The sequence below is a fragment of the Panulirus ornatus genome, chromosome 48, assembly GCF_036320965.1.
Source record: "Panulirus ornatus isolate Po-2019 chromosome 48, ASM3632096v1, whole genome shotgun sequence".
NCBI lineage: Eukaryota > Metazoa > Arthropoda > Malacostraca > Decapoda > Palinuridae > Panulirus > Panulirus ornatus.
In genome coordinates, this window is record NC_092271.1 from 13,778,719 (window position 1) to 13,798,948 (window position 20,230).

At 36.4% G+C, this 20,230-nt stretch overlaps 1 protein-coding gene across 1 annotated transcript in view; it reads right to left on the bottom strand.

Moving 5' to 3' along the window:
• The window catches only part of LOC139764108 (E3 ubiquitin-protein ligase TRIM37-like), a 181,033-nt gene that overhangs the window by 102,275 nt on the left and 58,528 nt on the right, over positions 1-20,230 (bottom strand). Inside the window, 1 exon segment of the mRNA XM_071690602.1 lies at positions 18,968-19,048. Within this exon segment, the coding sequence (XP_071546703.1) occupies positions 18,968-19,048 (81 nt within the window).

Consider the following 20,230-nt stretch of genomic DNA (forward strand, 5'->3'; position numbering starts at 1 on the left):
CTGTTAATCCACACACATGGTGTTCAGTCATGTAAATAGCGCATACTTGTCACCTCCTCCCAGCAAAAGCATGACTACGTCGTGTCGTCCACACCATCACCCGCGCGTGGCCCTGGCCAACTTCCCTCCCTCCCGTCTGCAGGCGATGACCGAGCCACGGACGGTGAAGTAGCACTGCTGGCGGTGTGAGACGGAGGCCCCCCCTCACGCCAGGCTACGACTAGCACAGGAGGGTAACGTGTCACCGAGGCAGAGGGAAGACGATGGTGAAGATACTCGAGGACCAGGTGCTGCCCACCTTCAGCTCCCCCGGGCTGCCTGCCCACAACATGACACACTGGCTCCCTCCCGTCCATACAGCCACAATCGTCAATCACACTGCAGGTTAGGGATCTCGTGATGACATAACTGCATCGGTTCGCCCCCTGGGAAGCCCACACAGGTGTGCTACACGACGAAACAGGTGCACTGCATGAGAACGAACGTCTGTAATATGCCACCAGCTCACATGATAAACGAATCACTATGGGCATCACAATACTCACAACACACTATCACCCTAGTAATAACTGATAAATGCTCTCAAAATTCATGCCATATATATATATATATATATATATATATATATATATATATATATATATATATATATATATATTTGTAATAATATCACGTAAACGAATGGTCTGTGTGATTTCAGCAGCATCATGTATATTCCGAAGATTGTGACAGAATAGCGACATTCAAAAGGGAGTGGCCAGGGCAGGAGGTAAGGCTGGCTGCCTCATCAGAGTGGTCAAGACAGTTGTGGCAGCAGCCCATCCACACACACAAGCCTGAGCGCCCCATACACCCACCCACCGCCTCCCGGGCTGTTCTGTAGCCCCACATGGCACTCTACATAACCCGTATCACCACAGCCACAGCCACAGTAGTTACTTGATTTCCTCAGCTGCTTCTTACACAGTCAGAGGTTTCTACGCTGGCCCATACATTACACCAAAACCAGGAAATATGCTGTACTCTGTGTATGCATTTCAGTGAGGCAAGACCCATTATAATGTTTCCTACTCATCGCTCAAAGGCTATTTTCCATCACCACCACCACCATCTAAAACTTGAATTTTGTGACCCTAGTAAGCTCTCCCTCAATACCTCCACCAACACTCCAGAGAGATAACTTGCCCTTCGTTAATGCTACTTCAATATATCTCGTCACTCTAAAAAGTCTCGTCAGAATTCTTGTACTGAAAAGAGGAGTGGTAGCATGGACGGAGCATATGACTGGGGGGATAATGTGGATTTCTGGCGTGTGAGAAATAATTGGAGAAAGAAATGGATTTATGGGTGGCATTTATGGACCTGGAGAAAAAGATATGACACGGTTGGCGGTGAAGCCCTGTAGAGGGTGGTGCGAACAACCCGTGTGGGAGGAAAGCTACAGGTCACAGTGAGGAAATTCTATCGGTGGAATGCGGCATGTGTACGAGCAGGAGCGGAGGGAGGGAGGTGAGTGGTTCGATATGAAAGTGGTCCTGGCATCGAGGAAGTGTGACACTGCCATGGCTGCTTAATCTGTTCATGGACAAGGTAATGTGGGAGGTAAATGTTAGGGTAATAAAGAGAAGACCAAGGCTACAGTATGCTGTGTGTGTGTGTGTGTGTGTGTGTGTGTGTGTGTGTGTGTGTGTGTGTGTGTGTGTGTGTGTGTGTGTGTGTGTGTTTTGAGAGGAAAGTCAGTTGCTGTTTGCTTACGACTGCTCTCATGGAAGACTAAATAGAGAGACTTGAGATGCACAGGTCCGCATTAGGGTGAAAATGCGAAAGTAAGAAGCTGAAGGGTAATGTGGATGTTGAAAATTAAAGCAATGGAGTGCAGCAGGGAGGCGAGAGACAGGACGGGTTGTGTGCGAGTCGACGAAGAACCTAAAGGGATGGACGTTGCAGTGGATGGATGGATGGATCCACAGGAGCTGAAGTGAGTTGTAAGGTGGGAGAAGGGGAGGCAAACCTCCTAAGAGGCAGGGAAGAGTGTGCAGATGGAGAGGTCATTGTCTGTTTGTGGTAAAATGAGTATGTCTGAAGAATGTGGTATATGTGGGGCGACGTGCCGTCAATGGGCTATGCCAGGGATTATAAAGCGGTCAGGAGAAGCAAATAGACCTGGACTGTGGGGCTTTGTTGTGGGTTCTGGTTTCGGTGCATTATGAATGACGGCCAGGAAGAATGGTTGTACATAAGACCGTTGTTTTGTTTGTTTCCAGGGGCTACCGCGCTAAAGCGGAAAGCTCTCTCTCTCTCTCTCTCTCTCTCTCTCTCTCTCTCTCTCTCTCTCTCTCTCTCTCTCTCTCTCTCTCTCTCATACATATTCGCCTTATCCCGCGTTAGCGAGGTAGCGTTAAGAGAACAGAGGAGTGAGCCTTAGAGGGTATATCCTCACTTGGCCCACCTCTCCGTTCCTTTTTTTGGAAAATTATAAACGGGAGGGGAAGATATATATATATATATATATATATATATATATATATATATATATATATATATATATATATATATATATATATATGTGTGTGTGTGTGTGTGTGTGTGTGTGTGTGTGTGTGTGTGTGTGTGTGTGTGTGTGTGTGTAAAATATCCCACACATTATACATAAAGAGAAAATCTCAGTAGATGTACCCCACCTCCCACAACGCCCAACACTAACACACCAACATTATACAACCTCACCAACATTAATTTTAAGTGAGTACAATTGGTGGGGTCGGCGACAATAGCCTCAGTAGAGGCACTGGTGACCCTTCAACACTCCTACTCCTCCTCCTCCTCCCCTCATACCACCCCCAGTGATCCACGCTGGCAGCCATACACCCCATCACCACCACCGTGAGTCATTGGCTTACCGTGTTAACACTGGAAGCCACACGCACCGCAACCACCACCAGCAGGAGTCACTGGGTTACCATGCTAAGGCTGGACGCCAACCGCACCGCACCGCACCGCACCGTCAACCGATGGCGGCCACTGCACTGCCTTCCCGCAGCTGCCGCTGCTACTAACACTACCACCATCCCGCAGACAGACTACCACTGCTGCCGCTGCTACTAACACTACCACCATCCCGCAGACAGACTACCACTGCTGCCGCTGCTACTAACACTACCACCATCCCGCTGACAGACTACCACTGCTGCCGCTGCTACTAACACTACCACCATCCCGCAGACAGACTACCACAGCTGCCGCTGCTACTAACACTACCACCATCCCGCAGACAGACTACCACAGCTGCCGCTGCTACTAACACGACGACGATCAAGCCAAACTTTCCTCAGAAATCAATACAAAACCCGTTGGAGATGGCATACTCCTTGAGCATCTATGTTAATCACATATAATGTAAAACAATTCAGGCCGCGTCTTCACACGTGAGTGAGTTGGTCTCCAGCCACTGGAAAATTCGGGCCATATTTCCCCCTGAGCAAGTAAACAGAGCTATGAAAAATATCAATATAGAGAGAGTGATCAACAATGACATTACAACATTCCCGTAATGCTTGCATTCCCAAGGAATCTAAAAGTCATTCCTTAGTAGATACATTACGCTTCAAAAACCGTTAGAAAGAGCTGCTTTAAACAGCACACGAGAGTCCGAGGTATGGATACAATGTGCTGGAATCTTCTTGCATTAGACGAGCGAGTCAACAAACAGACCAACTGTCCCAGATGTGTCTGTTGTTCTATTCCTGTAACTCCCATTGGAGTCGTAGTCTCAAGTCCTTACTTCGCTGTATACGTAATCATACATAAACATTTGCAATCAAGGTGCAACCAGCCCAAGGTGACCCAATACTCAAACAATAAAGTGAATCCGTTGTGTGCGACCCTACAGTGTGCGACCCTACAGTATACTACTTCGGGGATGATAAATCTTGAGGTGGGTGTTGTGAGGCTGGTGGGAGAACATTCTGGAAGCTCTTCGGCCGACAAACCCCGTTCTATTTGTTGTTCTGGTTCACTCCAGTTAGAATTGCTAGACTTACCCCAGCAGTAAGTTCCCAGAGAGTGCATCACCTACACTCTGGACTTATACGGGCCTTATGTCATCCAATGCTTCAGATTCTGGAAAACAACAGTGTGTGGAGTTTGTTGATCTGTCTGTAGCGTTTAACCTGACCTTTATTGACGACGGTCGGGTTAAAGACATCTCCACTAACCAGGAAGCGCATCCCAGAGACAGATGACGGGTGGATAACAACGGAGAAAGAGATCCCAAACGTCTATCATACTACACAAACCACACAAAATCATCATTCCTTTCTGTAATAACAAACTGGGTAAAATGGGCCACTTCGACGTGTATCCACTCTCATCGAACGAAACGTTTGGGGAAAACAGGGTAAACCTCAGACTCCCATGTTTACTCACGCTACTACCGTCAAAAGAAAATGAGGGCCATACAAACCCTCGAGCCTCTACCTAACTCAATAACAAACAGTGTTCAGGACCAGACCCTCACCACACGGTCGTCCTCTGATGTACGTGGGATGAGAACAGCGAACGACACCATGTAAACAACGCGATATGTGAAAGCTGAATTCCCAATTAGTTTACCACACTGGTTAATACGGAGACAGACTTTAAAGTGAAAAGTCACTGAAAGGTGAACATTCATGGTCGAGAGAAAGACAGGTGTGGGGGGAACTGGAGTGATGGAGGCATGGACGGGTCGTCTGGTCTCTCACCAGGCCCCTCCCAGCACTTATTACTCCACATCTACGTATCCCTACATCAATCCCCTTCGTTAACAGTCTTCTAAGGACTTCCTACACCTGAAATTCACTCTCCAACACTGACCTCTACATGTGCCCGCCGGCTCCCAAAATCAAAGACACATCGCCTCTTGCATGTATACACATGGCTTCCAATACTGTCCACTGGTAGTGTTGTCAATACAGTAACTTTCATGCACATGCAGATACACGGGGCTCTAAGTGTGATCGCCTGAGATAGGATCCTCCAACAACAGTCGAGTCAACATATCACTGGGAGAAAGTGTGCCTACCTCACGCTCGCCACACAAACGCAGGAGGACACTCCCACACACACTCGTCCCACTGGACGAATACACCACAAGCTTTAACGAAGAGCAATAATCTACCATACCACGACCCCGTCGACACGGCGCTACAGCTTGAAAACTGACAACCGAAGGTGTTTATGTGTCTGAACCTGAAGGCACAAGCAGCATGAGGCCCCACTGGTGAGGAGGAGACACCTGACTATACCACCTGACAACATGGGGGGAGCGGCTTCCGGTGGTGGAGGCTCAAGAGGAATGGGAACACTGAGAGAAGTGGTCAGGGTCCAGCTGAAGGGTCAAGTAAATGACACTGAGTTAAGGAGGAGGAGAAGGATGATAAAATGTAACAGTACACGCACGGTGAGGTGATGAGGCAGGAAGAGGAGGAGAATGTCAGGTGATGCCGGAGGAAGAGAAACTACTGAGGATGGAGGTAAAGATAAGGAGGAGAAATGTAGGGAGACCGGAGGAGGAGGAGAAGGAGGAGAAGGATATCATGACAAGCGGAGGAGGAGGAGGGGGAGGATATCATGATGAAGATGGATACTCACGATCCTTTATATAAGATGGTGAAGGGAAGGGAAGGTGAACGGCCAGCAGGTAAGTAGATACAAACATCTGAATCAAGACATCAGGCTATCGAGACTACTGTAGCAGCTGCCACGACTCATATGTATAAACTGTGGTGAATTAATGACGTGTACCTCACATCAGCTATTTCCCCAAGACACCCATCGCCTCTTTACCATCAATACCTCACATAATTCGTCATTAACAGCTGGTGCGAATGATGTGAGCTTCCGAGTTACATGCGACCAGCCATGTGTAAAATAAGTGACAAAGATGTGTTGCTAGCTGAATACCGTCCTCACTGTAAATAGATCATAACCATGTAGCACAGAATAAAAACATACGTAATCAACTCCACCAGGGGTTCAGGACCCGTTTTTCCTACCGATGTTTCATACAGAAAAATCCCATCAAACATATGTCGTCGTTACTTCAACAATAACGTGAGAAACGCAGTCTTAGTTTGACAGACCAGGATGGACAGAACGGGAGGAGCAAAGCTGTCTGCCTGGCAAACTCGTCCGCACCTCACTAAAGAACTACTTTGTCTCGCCTGTTACTCGGGTTCTAGGTCTTCCAGCTATGTACTATCAACACACTGCGCTACCACTCACGGGATGAACAGAGAGTGCACAATAAATTTGCCGGGGACACCGGCACAAATGAAATCAATCAGCTGAGTCTGGAATAATAATAAATGGAGTCGATATCAGTCGCATTCACACACATTCACATAAGTGTATAGTGTTTCAACGGATGTATAACCTGCTTTAGAAATATGTATTTTTCGTTGCTCGGGTTTTGAGGTATGTAATGGCGAGGACTTACAAATGCAGTGAAGACAAAGCTGAACCATTACTAAAGACAGACAGACTTTCTGGGAAAAGCCTATGTATATCTCCAATTAAATAATATTGAAGACAGAACTAAACCCATGGTGATTATAGGACAATAGCAGTAGTCACGTTGGAGGGACGACTGTATGCGAAAAAAAAAAAACTGCACTAGTGAGGATAACACAAGATCATTTGTGCAGCATTAGCACTGAACTCTAACTGTTGTTGAGACAATGGAGTTCCATCAGACTACAGAGACCTGCGGCTGTACTGAAGACAGAAATGCAGTTGTTTTGGAAGTCGGGTTACACCACTGATGGTAACCTACACCTTGAGTGAAGACAGAGCTATACCAACAAGGAAGACAGGGGTGCAGCTGTACTGAGGGTGAAGTTTCGACTTCGGGCGTTGCCTGACCCGCAGCCGTACTGCACACACACACGCACCTTAAGTAATGGAGGCAAGAGCTCATCAATCTTTTGTGATGATACAAGAACACAAGCACTGTGCGCATGACGACGATAACTCCAACTTCTGTAACCAAGTTAAGCTGTACCCCTAGTCAAGCTGAAGCTTCACGTGCAGGGGGGGTTGTGTTGAAGAGAGAATTGCTCTACAAATGGCGACAGAAAAGCAGCTATAATGAAAGAAAAGAGACGACAGGGAAATGGAGACTTAGTGGAAGTACGCCGGTGAAAATAGGGTGAATGCAGGTGTTGAGAGAATGAACCTGGAGCTGTGTGTGCTTTTAGTGTGAACAGATCTGGATCATCGCTACCACGTCACCATCAAGACACACCAAGACTGCCTCGCTACCAAGCCTGTGCTAAGCGTGACAAGCGTCATCAAGCCTCCTCCTACCCGTGGAAGTCTTCCGCCTTCCTAGTGACATTCTGCATGAAGAAGGATACTAGTAAATCATGCAGAGGAGGAAGGTATGTATGTCGATACAGATGAATAAATGAGAGAGAGAGAGAGAGAGAGAGAGAGAGAGAGAGAGAGAGAGAGAGAGAGAGAGAGAGAGAGAGAGAGAGAGAGAGAGAAGGAGCCAAGGGGAGGGGTAAGCAGGAGGTATTTGGGACGCGTGGCCGCCACCTTACTTTCTCACCTTCATCCCTGGGGCGGCGGATTTCGTCCTGACAACACCCCGGTCCGCCCTCACCCACCTAACCACAGAGTCACACCACCACAAGAGGTGACGTCCATCAGCAACACTCGGGCGTAGGGAGTGAACGCTCCAACGTGACGCTCTAGCCTTCAGCAGCTGGAAGCTACACAGCCAGAATGTACCACTACGCGACCATTCACTCTCGAGGAGATAATGGCGTCAACCACACTGTACAGTCTATCATGTTGAGTCCACAACACCCACGCTATCCCCACCAAAGGTTCGAACGGACTCCGCACACCGACACACTCCCGAGAATCCAAGTGAGCAACACATACAGTTGTCAACTAAACTTGAAAGACCTGACACACACCTGATGCAAATTCTGAGGTGGGAAAAAAAAGGCAAAGCCAAACACCACTGTAGTTCATTCCTAGTGGAAATTGTGAAAGCTGGAGAACCAGCTGGTTCGACTATCTTTCCGATGTGATGAGGTTTGATGAGGCCCATCCGCGTGAGAGGTGGTTATCATGGCTGTAGTGCCTGGTGCTGTGATGATCCATTACAGGAGAAGTGGGCGGGCGGTGGCAGCGTACGAGAGGGGTACCATCACATCTGGCCCACCAGCACCACATGCCATCACACACACACAACCAATGGAGATGGTCCAGAGGAGAGGCACAAGAATACTACCAGAATTCTGATGGATGAGTTACTGTGAGAAGAGGCCATAAAGTTGTCCATAATGGAAGAAAGAAGAGTAAGGGTAATCAACTTGTTCTTCGAAAGATATACAAACAGAACAAACAAAAACCGTAATATGAAACTAAGTTAAAAAAAAAAAAAAACATTGCTTTCAAATAGTGGACGAATGGAGTGAACAAAGTGTTGAACTTCTGACTGATAACACTACACAAGTGTTTACTAACGTTATATGCAAATGAAACTTCAATGAAATGGTGGCCCATGAGAAATTTATACATCCACACTTTCCTAGGCAATGAAGAACCACCAACTTAGACCATTAAAAAAATCCTTATCAAATAAGTGATGCATTTCCATGGGTAAAAAAACACAAACACAACAACAAAAAGCATATATACACGGAAACAAGAACACACACACAAACACGCACAGGCCTCACCACAAACATACACCAGAAGTAGCCGTGGCAAGTACTGTACTCAGCAACAAAACGCTTTCGCCAGATAAACACACCACACCAATACATCCCATCATCTCATCAGAAAGTATCGTCTACTCCATTCAAGAAATCACCCGTGCTCTTCACCTCCGGCTTCCGTATGCCCGCACAAGCTTGTACAACGAACCAGAAGGTTGCTGTCGAGGCTTGGCCCCAACACAGCGCATGCCTGAGCCGCCGTTTTATGCTTATATATAACTCATTTCCACCAGGTTCCAATACTCATCTGTATACCAATATGGATGGCTACTCCTCCTGGATGTCTTAACCGAGCGACCCCAGGCTGGAGTTAACTCAGAGTTCAAGTTTTATGTTCGAGAGCAGCACAGAGCTTCGCTTCACCCTAACGCCAGGTGTAATAATCTCACCAAGAACATACCTTGTATGTTAGAATAAAACACCACCTACCTCTCTAACTGTAGGTTTTCTCTCTCAGGTGGTGGCTCCGAGTTGGCCAAGAGAAGGGAAATCTGTGATAATGTTGTGTTTATATGTAGCGAAAGAAGGATAAGCTGTATCCAACAGGTGTCACCCTAGCTGCTGGCGTCATCCTCGGCTGAGTTTCAGTGCAGGCCATCATCCTGACGACCCTCACATCGTTCCTGGTACAAGACCAAGTTCACCAGCCACACACCCCATCCCCTTCCAAACGACAATCTCAAGACCACTTTCCCCCCCACTTCAACACAAAGGTACGACTCGTGAGCACGACGGTACGACCCATGCATACGAGAGCCTAGCCTCTGCTCTGACATAAACTTCAAGGTAGGGTTCAAGGACCAGGCTATTGTATTCAAGGGTCGTACTGTCGTCCTCAAGAGTTTGAAGGGTCGTACCATCGCGCAACACCTAGTACAAGGCTGTGATGGGTGTCTGCCCGTACGTACCTCCTGCACGTGTATGACCTTGGAGGGCCGGTTGCTGTACACGTATTTCATCCTGGTGGTGCTAGGCCGCTTCCCCGCCCGTACACTGACGCCCATCTTGGTCCTCAAACCGCAGTAGTAAGGCACTACACCCCTCTTGGGCTACCAACACACACACACGATATACACCATGAAAACCACACTCGACACGCTGATTTTCTATTTCTTTCCAGTGATTTTCTCCGGCAATGATATATCGAATATTCTTATTTAGGATTCGTAAACTCGTCGTGTTCGGCACTATGGTTGCCTGCCCAGCACTACGAAGCACCACACCCTCCCACTACACTATAGTGTTGGATAACTACCACATGGAAATTGAAGTCTCCCGAAAGGATACGCCCACTTGATCTTCACACTCACAGACCACTCTTAAAGGCACTTTCCACTTGGGGCGTAATAAAGTACTGGAGAGGGTGTGCTGAACAGTAGTGGCCGAGGAGCGAACGTGTGGCACCATCAGGGTGAGTGTAGGAGGCCAGGCAGCGGCGGGTGAAGCCACACAATAACAGCACTCAGGGTCAGGCGGTGTAGACGGCAGCGTGGGTGAACACGTCCTCCCTCGGCGCCGTCACTTGTGACACTGACTAGGAAGAAGAAAAACGTTCACCATCTCCTCGCCCTCCCCAACCCCTTCTCCCCACCTCTATTTCCTATGTCCACGGCACTTTAGTCCTTCCGTTACAGATGACCACTGAAGAAATCAAACGACTTCCACACTGTTAACACAGAAGCAACTTATTCCACTGCAGACAGATGACACCTTAAAAATACATAAGCATTCTCACGCTTGCTTTATATCGTATGAGTTTCCTCAACATTATCTTCTAGTAAGAAGGCAGTACAAAGTAGCGATGACACGAAAGCTCCGAACTTGGAACTACCAAGTCTGCAACGAGTCTTACTTTTTTTTTCTCAGGTGACGACAAGAAGCCGGTAAATGTTACTCAACTTTTCCACTGGTTACACGACGCCAGCCTAGCTAGCCTCCTGAAGCCCTACACCCGCTCAGCCTCACACCATAACAAGGTGGTACTCGCTGCACCACATACCACTCACGTAACGTAGTAACCCCAACTGCCGTGCTTTACTGGTGCTTACTGTGGCACCCTCCCAACCACATCCTCCACCTCCTCCTCCTCCTCCTCCTCCTACATCCATCCCTCTCTCTCCATCCTCACCCGCTCTACCCCACACCTCTCTCTTTCCTCACCTGCTGTAGCCCATACTTGTCTCCTTCCTCACCAGCTCCACCCCCACACCTCTCTCTTTCCTCACCTGCTGTAGGCCATCCTTCTCTCCTTCCTCACCTGTTCTACCCCGTCCTCGTAACACCACTCACCGGTCTCCTCCTCCCTACCTTCCAGTCATGCGCCCCTCCTCCTCCTCACGGTGAAGGAGGCGGTGTAAAAGGCCCCGCCTTACCAAGGCCGCCAACAACCAGCGCAGCAGTATATCACCCTGACATCGGCACCAGCAGGGCCGACGCGGCGCCTTACCCTCTGCTACACTCATCAGGAGTGTGATCCTCGCTTCACACACACACACACACACACACTACTCTCTGTATGTAGTAAGAACTTTCAACGTCCCACGTTTTTAGGAAGGCCCCCGGTCATTATACAGCCCTTCCTCCCCATTCCTACCCCTCTGCGTTACCTGTCTGACCACTGAACAGCGCAAAACCTCCATGGCAATCACTCGACGGCGTGATCTCGACACACCGTGAGAGACAACACCAGCCATACATGATCACAGCTGTAAACATCACCACCATCTTACCTCCACGACATCCATAAGTATCACAAAGGCAGAGGCTATGGCGTCTGTGAATATCACAACCACGTAACACTAATGGTGTCGTTTCCACCACTCACCAGTGATCGAGTGAATCTAGCACCGGAGGGCACATACGCTGAAAGACACTAAGATGAATTAAATTCCACAAAAGCAAAATAGAACAACGAAAGGTAGAGGACTCACAGCACTCGGGGACCATCATTAGACACAGGCCTTTGCCCGCCACAGACCTGGAGAATTCGAAGACACGTAAAGTGGTTATAAACAAGTCAGACAAGCCAGACCAACACATTTCCGGAATGGTGAGTCCACGTCTCTCTCAACGGCTTCAGGTAAATAAAAATGATAACACATGATGCGAGTAACATGGAAAGGGCAGACAACAAGACCACACAATGGTCCACGGCGAGGTTACAAATGATCTAATCTAAATCATGGTAGAGACAGGCATAGTAAAGGAGAAGGCACATCCCCCAACCACCTCTCCTTCCGGCTCAACTGCCGAACAAAAAAGAAATGAGAGGAAACACGCAGAGGAAGGATACCGCTATGGAAATTTTGTAGGAAAATGAGAACTTGTAAAAAAGAAAAAAAATATCCCCACCAATTTTACAAACGGGCTGCACCTGGGGCCGGTCTTCGAAAAAGAGAGGTTGAAATATTTCTTTTGGAAGCAGCATTACTCTGTTACAGATATCATGTCGGTAACTCTCTACGTTGCTCTGAAGGTCCTGACTGAGTCTTTGCATTCATTACATTTCGTGTTATCTTCAGCTGGAAAAGCTCATAACCGTTTTGTTCACGCTGATGTACCGGTACATCTACTTCCTTCAGTCTCCATAACATTATTTCTGGCACCTCCATACCCTTATTTCTGGCACCTCCATACCCTTATTTCTGGCACCTCCATACCTTTATTTCTGGCACCTCCATACCCTTATTTCTGGCACCTCCATACCCTTATTTCTGGCACCTCCATACCCTTATTTCTGGCACCTCAATAATAATATAATAATAATAATAATAATAATAATAATAATAATAATAATAATAATAATAATAATAATAATAATAATAATAATAATAATAATAATAATAATAATAATAATAATAATAATAATAATAATAATAATAATAATAATAATAATAATAATAATAATAATAATAATAATAATAATAATAATAATAATAATAATAATAATAATAATAATAATAATAATAATAATAATAATAATAATAATAATAATAATAATAATAATAATAATAATAATAATAATAATAATAATAATAATAATAATAATAATAATAATAATAATAATAATAATAATAATAATAATAATAATAATAATAATAATAATAATAATAATAATAATAATAATAATAATAATAATAATAATAATAATAATAATAATAATAATAATAATAATAATAATAATAATAATAATAATAATAATAATAATAATAATAATAATAATAATAATAATAATAATAATAATAATAATAATAATAATAATAATAATAATAATAATAATAATAATAATAATAATAATAATAATAATAATAATAATAATAATAATAATAATAATAATAATAATAATAATAATAATAATAATAATAATAATAATAATAATAATAATAATAATAATAATAATAATAATAATAATAATAATAATAATAATAATAATAATAATAATAATAATAATAATAATAATAATAATAATAATAATAATAATAATAATAATAATAATAATAATAATAATAATAATAATAATAATAATAATAATAATAATAATAATAATAATAATAATAATAATAATAATAATAATAATAATAATAATAATAATAATAATAATAATAATAATAATAATAATAATAATAATAATAATAATAATAATAATAATAATAATAATAATAATAATAATAATAATAATAATAATAATAATAATAATAATAATAATAATAATAATAATAATAATAATAATAATAATAATAATAATAATAATAATAATAATAATAATAATAATAATAATAATAATAATAATAATAATAATAATAATAATAATAATAATAATAATAATAATAATAATAATAATAATAATAATAATAATAATAATAATAATAATAATAATAATAATAATAATAATAATAATAATAATAATAATAATAATAATAATAATAATAATAATAATAATAATAATAATAATAATAATAATAATAATAATAATAATAATAATAATAATAATAATAATAATAATAATAATAATAATAATAATAATAATAATAATAATAATAATAATAATAATAATAATAATAATAATAATAATAATAATAATAATAATAATAATAATAATAATAATAATAATAATAATAATAATAATAATAATAATAATAATAATAATAATAATAATAATAATAATAATAATAATAATAATAATAATAATAATAATAATAATAATAATAATAATAATAATAATAATAATAATAATAATAATAATAATAATAATAATAATAATAATAATAATAATAATAATAATAATAATAATAATAATAATAATAATAATAATAATAATAATAATAATAATAATAATAATAATAATAATAATAATAATAATAATAATAATAATAATAATAATAATAATAATAATAATAATAATAATAATAATAATAATAATAATAATAATAATAATAATAATAATAATAATAATAATAATAATAATAATAATAATAATAATAATAATAATAATAATAATAATAATAATAATAATAATAATAATAATAATAATAATAATAATAATAATAATAATAATAATAATAATAATAATAATAATAATAATAATAATAATAATAATAATAATAATAATAATAATAATAATAATAATAATAATAATAATAATAATAATAATAATAATAATAATAATAATAATAATAATAATAATAATAATAATAATAATAATAATAATAATAATAATAATAATAATAATAATAATAATAATAATAATAATAATAATAATAATAATAATAATAATAATAATAATAATAATAATAATAATAATAATAATAATAATAATAATAATAATAATAATAATAATAATAATAATAATAATAATAATAATAATAATAATAATAATAATAATAATAATAATAATAATAATAATAATAATAATAATAATAATAATAATAATAATAATAATAATAATAATAATAATAATAATAATAATAATAATAATAATAATAATAATAATAATAATAATAATAATAATAATAATAATAATAATAATAATAATAATAATAATAATAATAATAATAATAATAATAATAATAATAATAATAATAATAATAATAATAATAATAATAATAATAATAATAATAATAATAATAATAATAATAATAATAATAATAATAATAATAATAATAATAATAATAATAATAATAATAATAATAATAATAATAATAATAATAATAATAATAATAATAATAATAATAATAATAATAATAATAATAATAATAATAATAATAATAATAATAATAATAATAATAATAATAATAATAATAATAATAATAATAATAATAATAATAATAATAATAATAATAATAATAATAATAATAATAATAATAATAATAATAATAATAATAATAATAATAATAATAATAATAATAATAATAATAATAATAATAATAATAATAATAATAATAATAATAATAATAATAATAATAATAATAATAATAATAATAATAATAATAATAATAATAATAATAATAATAATAATAATAATAATAATAATAATAATAATAATAATAATAATAATAATAATAATAATAATAATAATAATAATAATAATAATAATAATAATAATAATAATAATAATAATAATAATAATAATAATAATAATAATAATAATAATAATAATAATAATAATAATAATAATAATAATAATAATAATAATAATAATAATAATAATAATAATAATAATAATAATAATAATAATAATAATAATAATAATAATAATAATAATAATAATAATAATAATAATAATAATAATAATAATAATAATAATAATAATAATAATAATAATAATAATAATAATAATAATAATAATAATAATAATAATAATAATAATAATAATAATAATAATAATAATAATAATAATAATAATAATAATAATAATAATAATAATAATAATAATAATAATAATAATAATAATAATAATAATAATAATAATAATAATAATAATAATAATAATAATAATAATAATAATAATAATAATAATAATAATAATAATAATAATAATAATAATAATAATAATAATAATAATAATAATAATAATAATAATAATAATAATAATAATAATAATAATAATAATAATAATAATAATAATAATAATAATAATAATAATAATAATAATAATAATAATAATAATAATAATAATAATAATAATAATAATAATAATAATAATAATAATAATAATAATAATAATAATAATAATAATAATAATAATAATAATAATAATAATAATAATAATAATAATAATAATAATAATAATAATAATAATAATAATAATAATAATAATAATAATAATAATAATAATAATAATAATAATAATAATAATAATAATAATAATAATAATAATAATAATAATAATAATAATAATAATAATAATAATAATAATAATAATAATAATAATAATAATAATAATAATAATAATAATAATAATAATAATAATAATAATAATAATAATAATAATAATAATAATAATAATAATAATAATAATAATAATAATAATAATAATAATAATAATAATAATAATAATAATAATAATAATAATAATAATAATAATAATAATAATAATAATAATAATAATAATAATAATAATAATAATAATAATAATAATAATAATAATAATAATAATAATAATAATAATAATAATAATAATAATAATAATAATAATAATAATAATAATAATAATAATAATAATAATAATAATAATAATAATAATAATAATAATAATAATAATAATAATAATAATAATAATAATAATAATAATAATAATAATAATAATAATAATAATAATAATAATAATAATAATAATAATAATAATAATAATAATAATAATAATAATAATAATAATAATAATAATAATAATAATAATAATAATAATAATAATAATAATAATAATAATAATAATAATAATAATAATAATAATAATAATAATAATAATAATAATAATAATAATAATAATAATAATAATAATAATAATAATAATAATAATAATAATAATAATAATAATAATAATAATAATAATAATAATAATAATAATAATAATAATAATAATAATAATAATAATAATAATAATAATAATAATAATAATAATAATAATAATAATAATAATAATAATAATAATAATAATAATAATAATAATAATAATAATAATAATAATAATAATAATAATAATAATAATAATAATAATAATAATAATAATAATAATAATAATAATAATAATAATAATAATAATAATAATAATAATAATAATAATAATAATAATAATAATAATAATAATAATAATAATAATAATAATAATAATAATAATAATAATAATAATAATAATAATAATAATAATAATAATAATAATAATAATAATAATAATAATAATAATAATAATAATAATAATAATAATAATAATAATAATAATAATAATAATAATAATAATAATAATAATAATAATAATAATAATAATAATAATAATAATAATAATAATAATAATAATAATAATAATAATAATAATAATAATAATAATAATAATAATAATAATAATAATAATAATAATAATAATAATAATAATAATAATAATAATAATAATAATAATAATAATAATAATAATAATAATAATAATAATAATAATAATAATAATAATAATAATAATAATAATAATAATAATAATAATAATAATAATAATAATAATAATAATAATAATAATAATAATAATAATAATAATAATAATAATAATAATAATAATAATAATATAATAATAATAATAATAATAATAATACATGGAGACCCACGAGAGTAAGCTCCCTTCCCGTACTGTACAAACTGGACACTGCACATAGGGAATCCTACATACACACTAGACATAGCCAGGGGTGGGGGACCCAGCCAGGGAAGGGGACCCAGCCAGGGGTGGGGACCCAGCCAGGGGTGGGGACCCAGCCAGGGAAGGGGACCCAGCCAGGGAAGGGGACCCAGCCAGGGGAGGGGACCCAGCCAGGGGGGGGACCCAGCCAGAGGGTGGGGACCCAGCCAGGGGAGGGGACCCAGCCAGGGGAAGGGACCCAGCCAGGGGTGGGGGACCCAGCCAGGGGAGGGGACCCAGCCAGGGGAGGGGACCCAGCCAGGGGTGGGGGCCCAGCCAGGGGTGGGGGCCCAGCCAGGGGTGGGGACCCAGCCAGGGCTGGGGGGCCCAGCCAGGGGTGGGGGACCCAGCCAGGGCTGGGGGCCCAGCCAGGGGTGGGGAACCCAGCCAGGGGTGGGGGACCCAGCCAGGGGTAGGGGACCCAGCCAGGGGTGGGGGACCCAGCCAGGGGTGGGGACCCAGCCAGGGGAGGGGACTCAGCCAGGGGTAGGGGACCCAGCCAGGGAAGGGGACCCAGGCAGGGGAGGGGACCCAGCCAGGGGTGGGGACCCAGCCAGGGGTGGGGACCCAGCCAGGGGTAGGGGATCCAGCCAGGGAAGGGGACCCAGGCAGGGGTGGGAGATCCAGCACGTGACAGAAGTACGACTAGACATGGAAACCTGGAAAGTGGTGAGATGACTAGCGGCAGGAAGTCGGCCGACGCAGGTGGGAACAAACTAGCCGGTAAGACAGTGTCTGAAGGCATTGTGGAGAGTGAAAGAGCCAACAGGGCACCAGCAGAAAGGGGCTCTCACACCATTCACCTCCATGAGACTTGTAACACGTCATTTACGGAAGTGATGCAGAACTGACCACACCAAGAACAATGACATACACGTATCATTTAAACAAACTGATAACATTCAACGAATCTCATCACAGTTACACGCAACGTGAACTATACAGAGTTGACACCCGAACCATGTTCACATCTTTCCACATGTTGTAGAGAAAGTTACCCGGGGGAACGTGGATTCCACCAAGAAGTTTGGCGACTGTTCTCACCCACACCTAAAGGTGACGCTAAAGACTTTCAGCACAATGACCTGCGCTTGCTTTCAAGCAGCTCTCCATAAAAAGAGTGTCACACACGGTTACTTCATTTGCAGTGACGCCTTGTAACACGCTTTCTAAATGGATCTATTGAGGCTAAACAGTCAGGAAATAACCCCTTTTTGTTCCCCAAACACCGTTGCCCCTTCAGCAGGCATTATGCTGATACACAAAGTGTGGCGCGTGTTCTCGTCCAAGACAATGCACCATGCCGCACACCCACCTCCTTCGGGCTGACGCTGACGACGCTGACGCCGCCGCTCCTGCGCCTCAGCAGTAACTTGGCCTCCACACTACCACTCACCTGCAAGACAACAGAGAAACGACATCATGAACAATTCTACTGTCATCGGCATAACAAGAGAGCCATAAAATCATAATAGTCACTCTCAGAATATGCAGTCCACAGGCATACCATCCCTCCTTCTCATAACACAACATCTGACAACACATAACTCACACGACTCGTTCGTTCTTCAAGAATCGTATTTTCCTGAGGTGAGCGCTACGCACCAGCTCTGCCTCAACCAAACCTCGTCGTACGTTCTCGTGACTGAGTCTCATTCTAGGTGATACGTAACAGGAAACCATCGAACCTGGGGAGTACTATCGCCTGGACATCAGGATGATCAGTGACGGAAACGCAACGCGCCAGCACTACAGTGGCTATCAAGTTCCTCTCTCTGGCTAAGGTGGTTGTTTTTCCTTTCTTCGTCACCCATAAGTAGGCTACCGGCATTCAGTCCACAGACACACACTCCCTCTACCACAAACACAAGTAACTCGCTTGGCAAACTTCGCCAGAAATATTTTCCTGCGCTATGCGTTAGCCTTTTTTTTCTTTTCTAATCTCGTCGTATGTCGGTTGTTACGTAGGTACGTACTGTGCAGCACAGCTTGGCAATACGACAGGGCGTTATCCCACTATCAAACCCCGAAGACATAATAAAACCTGGTAACCAGAACAAGTCTTGTTTATCATAGCCAGGACACCAAGCCTACTAAAAACTCATCTTGCTTATCAAACAATAAAATAATCATTTATCAATATCAAATAATAATAATGATAATAACAATAACTAATAATAATAATATTCAATAATAATAATAATAATAATAATTATTATAATAATAATAATAATAATTATAATAATAATAATAATAATAATAATAATAATAATAATAATAATAATGATGATAATAACAATAAATAATAATAATAATAATAATAATAATAATAATAATAATAATAATAATAATAATAGCATCTCACTATTTAGCCAAATACGTCCACAGAAACATAAAAAGCCACAACGTACACACACTGACCGTATGTCAGCAAGGACCCGCCCAGGGTCAGGACCAGCACGAGTTACATTCCTGGGCGCAGTAGCTGGTCCCACACCCAACACAGGTGCTTAACCTCCCCATTGGGTATCTGGATTACACACACACACACACACACATACACACACACACAATGAAC